This window comes from Amblyomma maculatum, chromosome 11, assembly GCF_055883805.1.
Source record: "Amblyomma maculatum isolate TAMU_Amacu chromosome 11, ASM5588380v1, whole genome shotgun sequence".
Taxonomy (NCBI): Eukaryota; Metazoa; Arthropoda; class Arachnida; order Ixodida; family Ixodidae; genus Amblyomma; species Amblyomma maculatum.
This window is the reverse complement of record NC_139354.1, coordinates 127,710,786-127,725,772: the sequence shown is the minus strand read 5'-3', so window position 1 is coordinate 127,725,772 and position 14,987 is coordinate 127,710,786. Positions and strand designations below refer to the sequence as shown.

Below are 14,987 nucleotides of genomic sequence, written 5' to 3'. Positions count from 1 at the left end.
CAAAAGGTCTGTGCCATCTGGTCGCATATTACGTCGGTATAGGGTGTTCTCGTGGAGCACAAAAAAGGCGAGAGATGGGTCAGGGCGGTCGGAGGTAAGACGGAGGATAATGGAATGCAGAGAAGCATCTAGGTGCTGTTCCTTGGCAATGTTGGCAAAGGCGGAGACAGATAAGACATATGTATCATCGTCAGAGTCTGTAGGACTAGGGGAGTCGACGGGATGACGTGACAAATAGTCTGCATCTTGGTGAAGCCGGCCGGACTTGTAGACGACGGAAAAGGTGTATTCTTGTAATCGTAGCGCCCAGCGCCCCAAACGACCAGCAGGATCTTTGAGAGAGGAAAGCCAGCACAAGGCATGATGGTCTGTTATCACAGTAAAATGGCGGCCAAACAAATAAGGGCGGAATTTCGTATAGCCCAGACAAGCGCCAGGCACTCTCGCTCTGTAATAGAATAATTTTGTTCGGGTGTTGAGAGGAGGCGGCTAGCATACGCAATCACCCCTGTACGGCCGTGTTGTTGCTGAGCGAGAATAGCTCCTATTCCTATGGCCACTTGCGTCGGTACGGAGTTCAGTATTGGCGGAAGGGTTGAAGTGGGCCAAGACTGGTGGAGGAGTTAGAGCAGCAATAAGCTCTGAGAAAGCTGCAACTTGTTCAGGCCCCCAATAGAATGAAACTTCTTTCTTGAGGAGTTGGGTGAGCGGACGAGCAAGGACTGCGAAGTTCGGGACGAATCGTCGGAAATAGGAACATAAGCCAATAAAGCTTCGGACATCGCTGGATGAACGCGGATTGGGAAAATCTCTGAAGGCACGTATCTTGTCAGGGTCAGGCTGAACACCGGAAGCATTAACCAAGTGACCAAACACTTTGATTTCCCGATGGCCGAAACTGCATTTCTTTGAGTTGAGTTGAAGGCCGGCGCTGCGAAATAGCTCGAGAATGGTAGAAAGGCGAACGGGGTGGCTGTCAAAAGTGGACGAGAAAACAATGACGTCGTCTAAGTAACAAAGACAAGTCGTCCACTTGAAGCAGCGCAGCAATGAGTCCATCATCCGTTCGAAAGTTGCAGGGCCGTTACTTAGGCCAAAAGGCATGACTTTAAATTTATAGAGGCCGTCAGGGGTGATGAACGCTGTCTTTTCACGGTCTCTCTCGTCGACAGAAATCTGCCAGTAGCCGGAACGAAGGTCGATGGATGAAAAGTAGCTGGCTCCGTGCAAGCTATCAAGCGCGTCGTCGATGCGCGGAAGCGGAAACACATCTTTTTTGGTTATCTTATTCAAATGACGGTAGTCAACGCAGAATCTCCAACTGTTATCCTTCTTTTTGAGCAACACAACAGGGGATGCCCAGGGGCTACTGGAAGGCTCGATTATGTCCTTCGTTAACATCTTTTCGACCTCCGTTTGAATGACGCGTCGCTCGGCAAGCGAAACACGATAGGGCCGCCTGTGGATAGGACTGGCGTCCCCGGTGTCAATGCGGTGGGTTACAACTGTCGTTTGACCCAATGGGCGAGTGCCGAAGTAAAAAAGGTCAATGTAGGTAAACAAAAGCTTGTGTAAATCAGCGGCGAATTCAGGTTGCAAATCAGCTGATATTATGCTGTTAAGCGGATCAGGGCGCAATGTGGACGACGAGGGGGTGTTGGCAGGGACGGCAGTTGTATGATCTGTAGACAGAGCTGAAATGGCACAATCGGTCATCGGTGACAGCGAAGCTAATGAAATTCCCTCAGGCAGTACTTGAGTTGAAAAGCTGAAGTTAAGGACTGGGAGAGTTTTGCGGTTCTGGGAGATGTGCACAATTAGATGAGGAAGGGTGACGTGCCGCTGCAGCATGACATCAGTAATGGGACAGGCGAGATAGTCGCCATCTGGGACGGGTGGAAATGGCGACATAGGGATGTAAACGGCAGTTTCAGGAGGAAGGCGGCTATACTGTGCTGATCGAAGTCGGGGTGAGCAGGAGGGGTCTTCAGAGCAGAGCGGAAGGTCCAAGCGAAGTAGGCCGCTAGAGCAGTCAATAAGGGCAGAGGGCTGTTAGAAATCAATGCCAAGGATAACGTCGTGGGGCCATTCATGTAGGACGGTGAACAACACTGGGGCATGACGGTCAGCAATTGTAACTCGCGCCGTACACATGCCAACCACGGCAGCAGGGCTGCCACTGGCGACGCGAACTGTGGACGAGACGGCTGGCGTAAGGACTTTCTTGAGGCGACGGCGAAATGAGGAGCTGAGAACGGACAGTTGGGCGCCTGTATCAATTAGAGCAGAAACGGGAACTCCATCCACAAGGACGTCGATGCAGTTATTTTGTAGGGCAGGGGTCAATAGAGGTTTTTCAGTCCGGGTCATAGATGCAGCGTCACCTCCGGGAGCTGCATTGGCTAGTTTTCCGGTACGTGGCCAGAATATGACGGTGGCGAATTGCGGCGAGGAAGAGGAGAACGCGAACGTCGTGCTTGCGGGGGTGGTGAACGGTTGGCAGCACGGACAGTGGAATCGGGGTCAGCAAGGGTCTGGTCGGGGCGAGGTGGGGAATAGCGAGGGGCATAGTCTCCGCAGCGGTCAACGTAGGTGTAGTGACGAGATGGCGTGTACCAGCGACTACGGCAGTGGCGGGAAGTGTGGCCAACGCGAGAACAGGTATAACAGATGGGGCGATTGTCGTGGGTACGCCATTCATTTGGGTTGCGGTAACGATATCGGGGCGAGAAACCGGCGTTGGTTGAGGTGGCAGCAATTACTGGAGGGGAGGTCCTGAATACGTGGTGTCGGTGGTGCTGGTAGAAGGGAGGCCCATTATCGCAAACTATTGGCGAACAACAGCATTAATGAGGGATATGGTAGCCAGGGTGTTGTCGGGTGTATGCGACAGCGAGGCCGCGGGAGTCATTGCCTCAAGCTCTTGGCGGACGATGCGTGTCAAAGTGCTGTCGTTCGCAGGAGGTCGAGGAGTCGGGATATCGATACAGGAGGAGCTAGCAGCCGTGTTCGGCAGCCGGTCGAAACGGTGATATATGCGCCTCTGTTTCGCCTGCTCGAAACGTCGGCACACCTGTAGCACAGAGTCCACGGTGGAGCAATCCCTGCACAACAGGAGGTTGAAGGCATCGTCGGCGCCTTTTACTATATGGCCGACTTTATCCTCCTCAGGCATGCCTTGGTCGACTTTGCGGCATAGAGACAGGACGTCTTGGATGTAAGTGAGATAAGACTCCGTAGACGTTTGGGCCCTAGAGGCGAGCGCTTTTTTGGCGGCAATGTGGCGGCCAATAGGCTTTCCGAATAGGTCGTGCAGCTTCTGTTTGCAAATAACCCCAAGATGTTAGTTCATCTTCGTGGGTTTCAAACCACACCCGCGCGGTTCCAGCCAAGTAAAATATTACATTCGCGAGCATAAGTGTTGCATCCCACCTGTTGTGCTTGCTCACGCGCTCGTATAGGGCTAGCCAGTCTTCTACGTCGATGTCGTCGATCCCGCAGAAGGTTCCGGGGTCACGGGGGTGGGCCATTACAACAGCAGGGGCGGCGGCTGTAGAGGTAGAGGCGTCGGTAGTCATCGTGGTGGTTCCGATGTGGCGCCCGCTGCGGAGATCCAGCTTGTGACAGGGGATCGAATAGATTCACCACCACCAAGAGATGTTACATGGAAGATTTACAGCCCCAAGCTGTCCGCACAACTAACGTTGATGAGGGCACCTATTTCACAACGCTCAGCGTCGTCGTTTTCTCGGAGTCTGTTGCACTTCTTCATCCTCATCACGAACAGCGAATACAGCTAAGTAACAATATATATTGTGTCACTCTGTAATAAAAAACCAGTTGAAGTCAGCGCTGTGTTGTCGTTCCCTTTCTGTGTCTGTGTTTTGAAGTGCGCTATTTTGCTTTCCAAGATGATTTACCAACTAGCCCGTTCTTCCACCCTTGCATCCACATTCACCCCAGCATGTTCAATATTGCAGTCTGTCCAGCTTTGAAAAATTCACAATTATATGTGAACACAGCTCATTAACGATGACCGAAATATTGACCATTTACCCGTTCATATATAGGGAACCAGTGACAAAAGCTGTTCTCTATCTGAGGTATATTTACCAAACGGTGTTAAGTAATATATCGCTGAGGTGCATAACATCCTTCCCTCAAGAGATATAGGCTCGGAAACACACAAAAAGAATGCACCTTAAAACAGACGTCATATAACTACAGAAAAAGTTTGAACACATCTGAACCTCAGGAAGAAGCAGGAAATGTGAATTGTCGAAAGAATTACGGTATGTTAGAGATTCAAACAAAACGTAATGTTTGGCGGTTTCTGAGAAAAAACGGGGGTTTTTTGGGACAAGGGTGTCACCTCAGAAATTGTAAGGCCGATCGAGAAAAGTACTTGAATATTCTTGCTAATACAAGTTTTGTAAAAATTGACTTGTTAAGCAAAATTGAGACTTTGCGACTTTGTTCTCATTTGCTACTTTTATTTCGCAACAGACAGCTTTTTTTTTCAACACATGACATGGTATATTCAGGGAATCTATGAAATAAATTTAGTTCCTTAAAATCCCACTGTCTGGCTAATATTACAGCATTTGCTTCGGTGTAGCAGCTGAAACAAGACTGTGTCGTCTCCTTCCTCTTCACTAGTCCTGAAAATGAAGTCAGTATGGTCATATTTAATTCAGGTGCAGAACAAAATTAGGAAGACATATATGCTCCGCGGTAAGGTTATGCGCGATAGTGTCTCACACACATAAAATATATTTCCAGCTTCAATCGATATTGGTTATCAGCAAACATTGCCTTTCCGTTCTCAGTATTCTGAGAATCTTAAACACATTTTTAATTCTTTCAAATCTTTTCCTTAATTAATTCTTCTTACACATTGTGATGTTTTTTGTATGACATATAAACCATTGAAATTTTCTTGTGCGCATTTTCCATCTTTGTAGTGCCTTTTTAAAATTTTTAATTTTTCAATGCTCTCAATAATAAAACTGATTAGTAGATGCTCTAAGCTTTCTTAATTACAATTATCCAGACGCGGCTATCATCCTTAGCATTTGACACCCTTAAGCTGCTTCTCCGCGATTCTTCGTTATATAATTAGTTCAATTAATTATTATATTATTTACACAGTTTTCTTAAGTAGCATAATAAAGCCTTGTCATGTCATTTTATATATTTGTACACTTCTAAAGCCCCTTTTTAAGTTTCCGATTAGTTTGGTTACTTACTTAATGCGCATGCTAATTTTTCTTAATTAGTTTCATCAAAGGTTTTATTTTTACTATCAGCAGAATTGACACTTTTGCATGCCGAAAGCTGGATTTTGCATTTCTTTAATGGAGATATTATTATTCGATTCATTCTGTTGCTTTCATTATCTCTTCAATACTCATTACACACTAATCGATCATCAATCACTAGAGCAAGTTCTTTTTTTCGAATAAGCCCAGATTACGTTGAAACAATTTTTCGTAGCCCCTGATTATATCCGACACGCGGTGCTGGCTACTACTACTATTGCTACGCCAATGGCTTTCCGATAAACCATTTATACATGCTATAATTTGAAGCAAGTATATGTTTATCTCCACCTAAACCGATTAAACTGTATGAAAACACCTTTGGTATTGGTCTTCCTTCGCGTTTTCCATTGACAGATGGCCATGCTTGGAAACTAGCTGTTAAGAAAAGTAAATTCGTAGCAAATGACACACTTCTGGAGGACACCGTTACAGCAGTTCACACTTATGTCACCTGCGTACAGTCCTTGGTATTTACATCATTGGTTAGAATTCCTTTCAGACCGTAGCCACAAACATAAATAGCAGATGGATGGTTGATGGCCATTGAATTCGTCATACACCAGATTTAGCGCTGCACAAAGTACAGTAGCGTCACACTTACTATACAAACTCACGTCATATTTGCATTTTTTTACGCCTGCTCACACTTTTCGCTGACTTTTCCTGCTCGCGACACTCTTCAGGCGGTCGACCTTAAAAAAAGAGAAGGGAACAGAATTAACTTTTATTAGACGATGCTTAGGGGACCAGTTCAGTCCAAAAGGCCTCCCTATCGCTTTTTCCCTTGCGCAGAATTAAAAAAGAAACGTGGCAGAAAACCAGCGCATGCAGATTTGAAAGACTACTGTGCAGCAACCGTTCGTTACATAGATTCTGGGCGGTGTTAAACCATTGCACTTTCAATTTAGCATTCATCTTCTATTCTAGTTTGCGGTTATTTTGAGATATTGATTCTAACATACGGCAAATGTACATCTGACTGTCTGGCGTTCACTGCATCCGCATGTATCCGCTGAGAAATGAGGCACATTATCCCCAAATATAAACCAAATAAAGACGTTACACACTTTGCAAACAAAACTTCCTTCAATGATAAAGCGCAATTAATGAAGGTATATCGCACCCATATGTAAGCAGAAGCTTAAGCTTGCTGTAAATGTTTTAGATACATGAGTAAAGCCTTTTCAGGCAGTGTAGAGCACTCCTATAAGAGCAAACAAACGCATCTCTAATTTAGAAACAAAGTATATACTTTTCTTTTCTACTTATTAAATTGATCATTTTCAGTACAGTAGGCATTACGGTTCCAATTAGAATGCAGACAAAAGATTTCTATCAAATACAAAATATTAGAAACCACACGTTCAAAAACGATCTCTGACAATTTGCACTCAGGTCATGGGAGCAATCTTAGTTACAGTACTTCGGTAAAGTGGGAATTGTAATCTTTTACAAGACTATTATGCTGCACATGTTAGTGCTTTTTCTGTTCACTTGGCAATGATGACAACATGTGTGCTCAGCGGACATAATCGCCGACGGTCTCGGGAAGGCGAATCCATGTGAAGATTTTCATGGCTTTGTGTGCGGTGACCAAGAGGACCGGAAAGAAGGGCTGGCTTCCGCTATGAAGACATCTACTGTAAGGGAGATGAAAGGTACTTATTTTCCGTAGCAGACTGCAATATCGCGTAATAGCTTGTGATTATGTTTCCTTGCCCGCATTTATAAATCTAAATTGGTTTAAAAGGACGGAGCAGTATTGTTACACTTCTGTGTTGACCACTGAAACACGCTGTAAGTGATTGGAGGAAGGTGGGATTGAAATATATAGAGTTGTGCCGTAGTGCAGGTCTTCGGAGTAACTTCACCTAGCTGGGGATTGTTACATGCACTAGCATCGCATAGCACACGAACGCCTTGGCGTTACGCCCCCATCGAAACGCGGCCCCTGCAGTTGGGCCGAACCCTTTCACATCAGTATATACAATATACTCTGCTGGAAAGATTACTAGCGCTATACACAAATCGGTTCTATTTATTGTGTTCAAAGTCCCAAAGCTCATCATGCTTTGAGACGACCTCATAAAGAAAACTACGTGCACTGTCAAAGAACATTAAATTCACCAAGGTCGTTACATTGAACCAGAATTGGGTCACGCGTTGGAGGGAAGCTGGTATTTTTTCTTCATTGAGGTGAAAACCAAAAGGTAAAGCTGAGCGCTCAGGAAGTTACTTTCGGTTAGGGATTAAAACGTCAAATTTCGTTTTGTGCTTTATGGAGAGCTGATTGAAAAATCCTCCACCTTCCTCATTGGCACTTCGCGAGTGCTCTCCGACAGAATTTCAGTCTTCACATTTCCGCCTGGAGTGCCCAGCGGAGGTATGCCGAGAAAGACAAAGGAAACAAGCACTGACATCGGACAGCAGCACATCTATGGCTTTGCTTTTGGCCTTCATTACAGCGAGACAGGCGTAGTCAAGTTCGAACACGGGTATTTCGGTCCGTAGCCGAGAATCCTAACTACTACTGAGGCCACGCGGCCGGCAAAGTTATGGAGCGCCTGTGTCCACTTCTCAGGTAGGAGGCGAGATGGTTAAATGTTCTCGCCTACGGGTCACCTTGAGGACTCTCGGGGGTGTGGATGTAGCCTCTGCTCGCTTAATTACCGCTCACGTAATTTAGGCCTTAATATCTCATATATTGCCGCGGCGCCATGGCGCATTTCTTGGGTCCAGGCAGCCGGAGACAGCGTTCCGAAGGAGACGAAACGGATTGACGTCCCTTCTGATATACGATATCAGTGTACGTTGAATAAGCCCTGGTGGTCGAAATATCTGAAGAGTTCCGCCTCTCTCACACCCTGAGTACCTTTGGGGCGTTATACCCTGGAAGCCAAGCGAAACCAAACCAGCAAACTTTCTTATTAGCATGCAACCCTTCGCTACTACATTATCGAGCTAAAAGTTGTAAGCGCCGAAATGAAATCGCTAGAAATCCCGCATTATTGCCATCCGTACAAGAGTGCTTTCTTGGCCGAAAAGTAGCGTGCCCCCAAGAACCTCAGAAGGTTGATTCCTATCCTACCCACCTATATCAAAGGAGGAATGGGAGTTGACAGTTTCTCACAGTTTTGGTATATGTCGCTTCATTAGGTCGCAGAACCCATAGAAGACTCATTGCTCAGTCACCTAGTTTCCCTGAGCGATGCAGGTTTTTCCAACGGATTGTACCAAGTTTTCCAGTCACTAAGCCAACCATAAAACAAGGGTATATTACCGCTACTCATGTATAGATAAGAAACCTAGAGGGAAACGAAATGGTCTCTGCTTAATTTGATGATAACGCAGAGGCCTATGAAAGGAAGAATAGTGGGCGTAACGGTAAGAAAAGAACCATGCGATGATGGTATAAAAATAACTCAAACTAATGAAATTCTGCTCGGGATAAAAATGAAGAAATCGGAATGGGAAGAACATGTATTTCGGAAACGGGATTACCCATTTTAGCAAAGGGTAACAGATTTGATGCCGAGAAGACAAGACTATCAAGGGGAAGTAGAGAATTAGGTTTGCTGATGAGGTTAAGAAACTTACAGGGGTCAAATGCATGCAGCTACCACAGAAATTGGCTTAACTGAAGGAATATGCGAGAGGCGTTTACCTTGCAGTTGGTATATTACGGCTGATGATGATGATGACGCGGTGAATGCAGAAAACACAGGCTATTTTTAGATGGTGGCCTTCATTGTTGTCGCGCTAAAACAAAGGAATAAGTTGTGGAAGAGGTACATGTTTCCGTGACGATGTCATAAATTTTCGTCCAACAAAAGGGCGGTCAGTGTTTTTTGATGGGTGCTTCTTTTTGGTGGCAGATGTCGTTTCTCTGTCTCTGTTGGTGATATCTCCAAAAAGGTTGACAATACTTAAACATGGATGTGCACCCACATACACGTGGTATTCCGCTACATGGCTATCTCGCTCGCTCTCTTGTTAATCAGCTGGCACGGCTATTATTATGTGCTGATTTATGCGTATGGTGAAAACGTGTCATCACAGTGTCTCAACGAATGACAGGGCTGTACCCTACTCATTTCGAGTAGGGTGTGCAAAAGCCTTTTCGAAAAGATGGAAATTGTTACTGAAATTGTTACTGCTTACCTATAGATGTAAGGAAACGAAGGCTGCTGTAGATGTCAGCTTCTGAATAATCTATAGACGAAACGTAATAAAAACGATTATATCTTCCATAGACAAAAGCCATATATGTGGAAGGTGGCACGAATCTCTATAAATATGTTTAGAAAGTCTATAAATCATTTTATAAGCTACCTGTCGCCGCGTCAGCTTTTCGATACCAAATAAATAGTATCAGACGTCATCAGGTTTGTTAAATGGGCACAGTGACTGATGTCAGTAAAAAAAATTACAAAAATCGGCGCACGGAAACAAAAATTATTTGGTTTATAAAATTCTAAATGCAAAAGAAAAAAACAGCGCGTCTGAGCAGGTGCGAGAGGGAGCGTCTCCTATTTCGCTCGCCCAGCGCTCGACTCGTGTGGAACCTATCAGAAACGCAGCTTTCTGCTGACGGTTCGGAAGCTATCTACCACGATTGCCTGTCCAACCCAACATGCAGCCGCACGTTTTGTCAGCGTTGTTACCCTGCGAAGCACAGCTATGAGGACCGGCTTCTTCGTCTGCTCCCTTGGTCTGCTCAAAGTTAGCCTAGCCCACCAAATGCTGCTCCAAACCATCTTTGAAATCTAAGTGTAGTGCCCACATATCGTTCACAGTTCAATACTGATAAGTGTTTTTCAACCCAATTGCGGGGGTGTCGACGAGGTGGACCCGACGGTCTGCAAATTGTGTCGTCGTTTTGGTGTTCCGCCGGAGTCCATCACTGCTGCTTCACGAATCACTCGAGCGCTACATGTGCGAAAGTTCGAAAACGAGTGCGAAAGGCAAAGACAGCGTACACGAGCAAAGGTGAAGCCTACCGTGTGCCTGTACCTGTACAGGGAGGGAAGCGAACGCGCTTCACGAGCGATGGATGGATGGAATAAAGGAGCGTCCCCTTTGAAACGGGGTGGTAGCAGTAGCTATCATGCTCATTTTTCTCCATATATCTTAATTATTGATTTAGAATGGTTAACTAAACCATCATTATACTTATTAAATTTTTGTTCCTACATTACTAACATTATGTCACTTCTCTGCTTCTAAGCCACCAATCTTCCAGTCGTTTTTTGATAGTTTCCACCGCCGGTTTATTCACCCGGCCACTGGTATCTCTAAACCCCAGAGCTTCAGGAACAGTGATTTCGCCTGCATCAACTTCCGGATGGATACCATTACATTCGAGTATAATATAGTCAATTGTTTCACTGTAGTTTCCACATACAGCACATGCGTCATCTCCATTGTTAAATTTATTTTTGTAGCTGCGTGTTCTAAGGCACCCTGATCTAGCTTCAAAAAGTAGGGCACTGCCTCTTTAGTTATCAAAGAAATCTTCCTTCCTGATCTGCATTTTCCACTTACGGTATAATTCGACAGTGTGTTTCTTTTCCATGGAATTTATCCAATTTTTACTGTCTGTGTTTTTCAGCTGTTGCTTAATGCTCTTTATTTCTCCGTCCTTGTGAATAACATACTTACTAGTTAGTTTCCTTTTTCTTTTCCTCAAATGTGAGTCCACGCTTTTTAAGTGCAGGTATTGAAATACGTGAGCTGCCCATCTGTTACTGTCCAATTTCCTCAGGCGTTCCTCATATAATATTTTACTCTGAGCTTCCCGTACTTCGAAAGATGCCCAGCCCATATCTCCCTGTATCGCCTAATTTGTAGTTTTGCCGTGGGCACCTAGTGCTAATCGTCCAACGGATCTCTGATTTATTTCTAATGTCGACTGTACCTCTGATTTTAGGCACAAAACCGCATTTCTTGAAGTAAGTCCGGCCACCATAATTCCTTTCCAAATACCCCTCAAAACCTCATACCTATTATATCTCCACAATGCCTTATGCTTCATTATTCCGGCATTCCTTCGCCCTTTGGGCTTAAGTGATTGCTCATGGTTTCCAATGTTTGCCAATCCTTCGTTTACCCATACCCCCAGATATTTATATTCAGCTACTCTAGGTATTTCATGGCCTTGTATTTTAGGACCCTGATCAGTGGAGCCGTTGAAAATCATCAGACCCGACTTAACTGCGCTGAAACTGAAGCCTTAAGCGTCCCCCTCGTCTCCGCAATACTTAACTAGAGTTTGCAATTCTTCCAGACTCTCAGCTAGCAGCACAATATCGTCTGCAGACATCAAACCGGGGAGGCGCTGCTCTACCACCTTTCCACCTAATCTATATGACAGGTTAAAACCTAGGTTTCCGTCTTGTATCCTCCGTTCCAGGTTTATCATATAAATCATGAACAGCACCGGTGATAGAGGACTGCCTTTTCTTAATAATTTGCATACTTTGACATCCTCCGTACTTCTTATCCCTTCCCACGTAATTTCTACTTTATTATCCCGGTATATTTCCTTTAGGAACTCTATTATCTCATAACCGATACCTTCTTCTTTTAATATGTTCCTCAGGAGTTCCCTGCTTACGTTGTGGTACGCCCCGTTTATGTCCAGGAAGGCCAAATACAAAGGTCTACTTAACACTCTAGATATTTCGATGCATTGGGTAAGCACGAACAGGCTATCATCTAAGGGCCTACCATTTCTAAAGCCGTTCTGAAGTTCTCCGAGTATCGTGTTACTTTCTACCCATGCTTGCACCTTTAATTTCACCGCCTGCATGGCTAACCTGTACATAACAGATGTTATGGTAATCGGCCTGTAGTATTTTATGTGCATCCTGTCTCCTTTCCCTTTATAAATCAAATTCATTTCACTCTGCCGCCAGCTGTCCGAAATTTGCTTATTCGTCATGACTGTTTCCAGAGCTTTTTACAACGTTTCCTTACTTTTTGGACCGAGTTCATTAATCAGCTTGATCGGAATTCCATCTATTCCTGTAGATGTGTTTTAGGAATATTTTTTTCCGCCGTTTCCCAGTTTAGATTGGTCAGTTCTAAGCTGCTTTGTATTCTGCTACCTTGTGTTGCTTCCTGATTTGTGGAGATTGCCCTATCGTCGCTCTTAAATGACTCGGCTATAACTGATGTAATGTAGTTCACTGCGTTGTCTCCCTTTAAACAAATTCCCTCGTTATCTTGAATCCGATCCTGCTTTCTTTGATTCTTCTTCCCTAGCCAGCTTATATGGTTCCAGAATTTTCTTGCTCCGCCTCTAGAGGCATCGTGTATATCAGCCATCCAGCGATCGGTGGACTGTCTTATTTTACTTTGGACGAGGGCCTGTACCTCCAGTTTCTTTTGTCGATATGATTCCCATTTTTGGTCGATTTCCTCCTGAGATACCTGTGCTTTCTTTGCCCTTCGGTGTTTCCTTGAAGCAGCCCGTCGTTGTTCAATAGCTTCCCTGATTTCCTTATTCCACCAGCTCCGTGGCTTCCTCGTTCCATTCCAGCGGTTTGCTACTTTAACCTCCTCAATTTTTCTCCTTATGAGTAGTTCTGCCTGTTCATAATCCCAGTCTTCCATGGGGCTTTTCTCTATTGCTTCCTCAATGTCTGCTGCTATCTGCGCTATTTGATCGTCGTTTAATTTTGCGTTTACGTTTTGTCTAAGTTCCATTTCTCTTTTCATCAAGGGCCCCATCTGCAGACTATTACGGTTATGGTCACTTCCCAGACTACACTCACCTTCTTCGTCTATTTCCATTTTTGTGACCGTGCTATATTTCCTGCGACATTAGACAATAGTCAATGGTCGTCTGCCTGTTGCGGACTTCCCACGTGATTTGGCCTTCACGTTTTGTTTCTCTATTTACTATAACCAGATCGTGTCGCTCACAGAAGGCTAGCATTAGCTTCCCGTTACAAGCCATGTATCCATCCAGATCGTCGATGTGGCCGTTCATGTCCCCCAGTAGAATAATATTGGCTCCGTTTCCAAACTGGCTTATATCGTTACTGAGACATTCAACAAGATCCTTGTTTTCTTGCCTACATTGATGTCCTGTTCCTAAATAACCTACCCCTAGCCATATCCTTATACCGGCAACTGTTCCTGAAACCCAGATATGTTCTTTACAAGATGATTTAATTCTTTGCCAATTTGTTCCCTGGTGTATCGAGATACCTACCCCTCCACATTTTTTTTCCGTTCTCGTTCTGTTGTACCCTTCCCAGACGTAGCCTTCTATAAACGGCGGATCTTCTAGATCCCTGAAATGAGTCTCGCAAAGATCGTACACACCTGTTTTGTCATCCTTCAACTGCTGTTCTACCTCTAGCCATTTCGCTCTTTTTCTACCTCCTTGCATATTTATGTAGCTGATCCTAGTGCTAAAGTTCTTTTTGGTACTTTTCTTTCTCGACCTACTGTTTGCCATTTTTGGGGGCTCAGCCTCCATTATTACACTTTTTTCTGCTTCACTTCTAACTACATCTGTGCCCGGAGTCCTCGCGGACCCCCTAAAAAAGCTACAGCCTTGCCTGCCAGGCGCCAGCCGATCTCTGCTCGCACCCTTCTGTTAAAATGAATGCCATCTCGCTGAAAAGCCCTACCAAAACCTGCTTTATATACCTCCCTGTTTACCTGAACCACTTCGAAACGCTTCCCCAGGCTTAACTTTCTTATGTCCTGATTAACTTTCACCACGTCCTTTTTCAGCTTTCCGTTTAATCCTAGCACCTCTGGTACTGCGCATACAACTATCTGCGTTCGCTGTGCTATCTCCCTGATCTCGTCAACTCCCTTAGCTAAACTTTCCACTTCTCCTGCAGCGTCACCATTTAGGACATCGTTTAGGCCCGCAGCTACTATTACCATACTGCGCTCTGCGGATTTCTTCAACAGCCTATTTTTACTCTCTTTCAGCACTGCCCTCATTGTTCTCTCTGGGAAGGCTCCAACCAACACTCTCTTATCACCCTTTACACATTCCAAGATATCTCGCTTGCACCTGCTCAAGTTAGAATCTCTGGCGATAAGCACGTGGGCCTTCTCTCTCCCTCTCCCAACTGTTGGCTCCTGCTTTCGGTTATCTGTGTCCCTATCTCTGGGATTTTCATTCTTCCTTACTTCTTCCTTTTTTTCCGGCTTCATAGCTGCTTCTAAATAACTCTGACGGTTCGGATCCGCCTGACCTACTTTGCTTATGCCTTCCATGCCAGTGCTGGCCCCAGCCACGTGGCCCGCATTGGAATGTTCGTCCTCGTTCGTTCCAAGGATAAAGTCGGCCCCCTTTTTTTTTTCAGGAAGCTGTCCAAACAGTTTCTGCTTTTCCGCCCTTAGCAAACTTACTTCATTTTCGATATCATCCACACGAGACACTGAACTGCCCCTTTCTTGATCAAATCTATCTAGACGCGCACTCAGTACGCAACACCGACACAAAAAGTCACTGCCTTCCGCTTCAGCTACAGAGTCAAAACGCGTTTCTTTGAGATTAACCTGCGCCTCACACTGAGTACACTTTACCTTATTTTGATTTTACATCCTAAGCGCTCATCGACTGAACTATATCCGTTATGAATCTCAGAATATACAAATTGCCAAAAGAAGACACAAGAAACTACTAGC

General features: G+C 45.0%; 1 protein-coding gene across 9 annotated transcripts in view; it reads left to right on the top strand.

The window, feature by feature from the left end:
- LOC146174932 (neprilysin-2-like) overlaps nt 1–14,987 on the top strand; it is a 117,835-nt gene that overhangs the window by 40,624 nt on the left and 62,224 nt on the right. For 8 of the 9 annotated variants that reach the window (XR_014702020.1, XM_084584169.1, XM_084584168.1 and 5 more), the window contains one exon: nt 6,848–6,982. The exons of the other annotated variant lie outside the window; for it this stretch is intronic. Coding sequence is in view for 7 of the 8 variants with exons in the window: in XM_084584162.1 (XP_084440288.1) it covers nt 6,848–6,982 (135 nt within the window). In the remaining variant the exon portion in view is untranslated. The remainder of the gene's footprint in view (nt 1–6,847; nt 6,983–14,987) is intronic. 9 annotated transcript variants of the gene reach the window in all.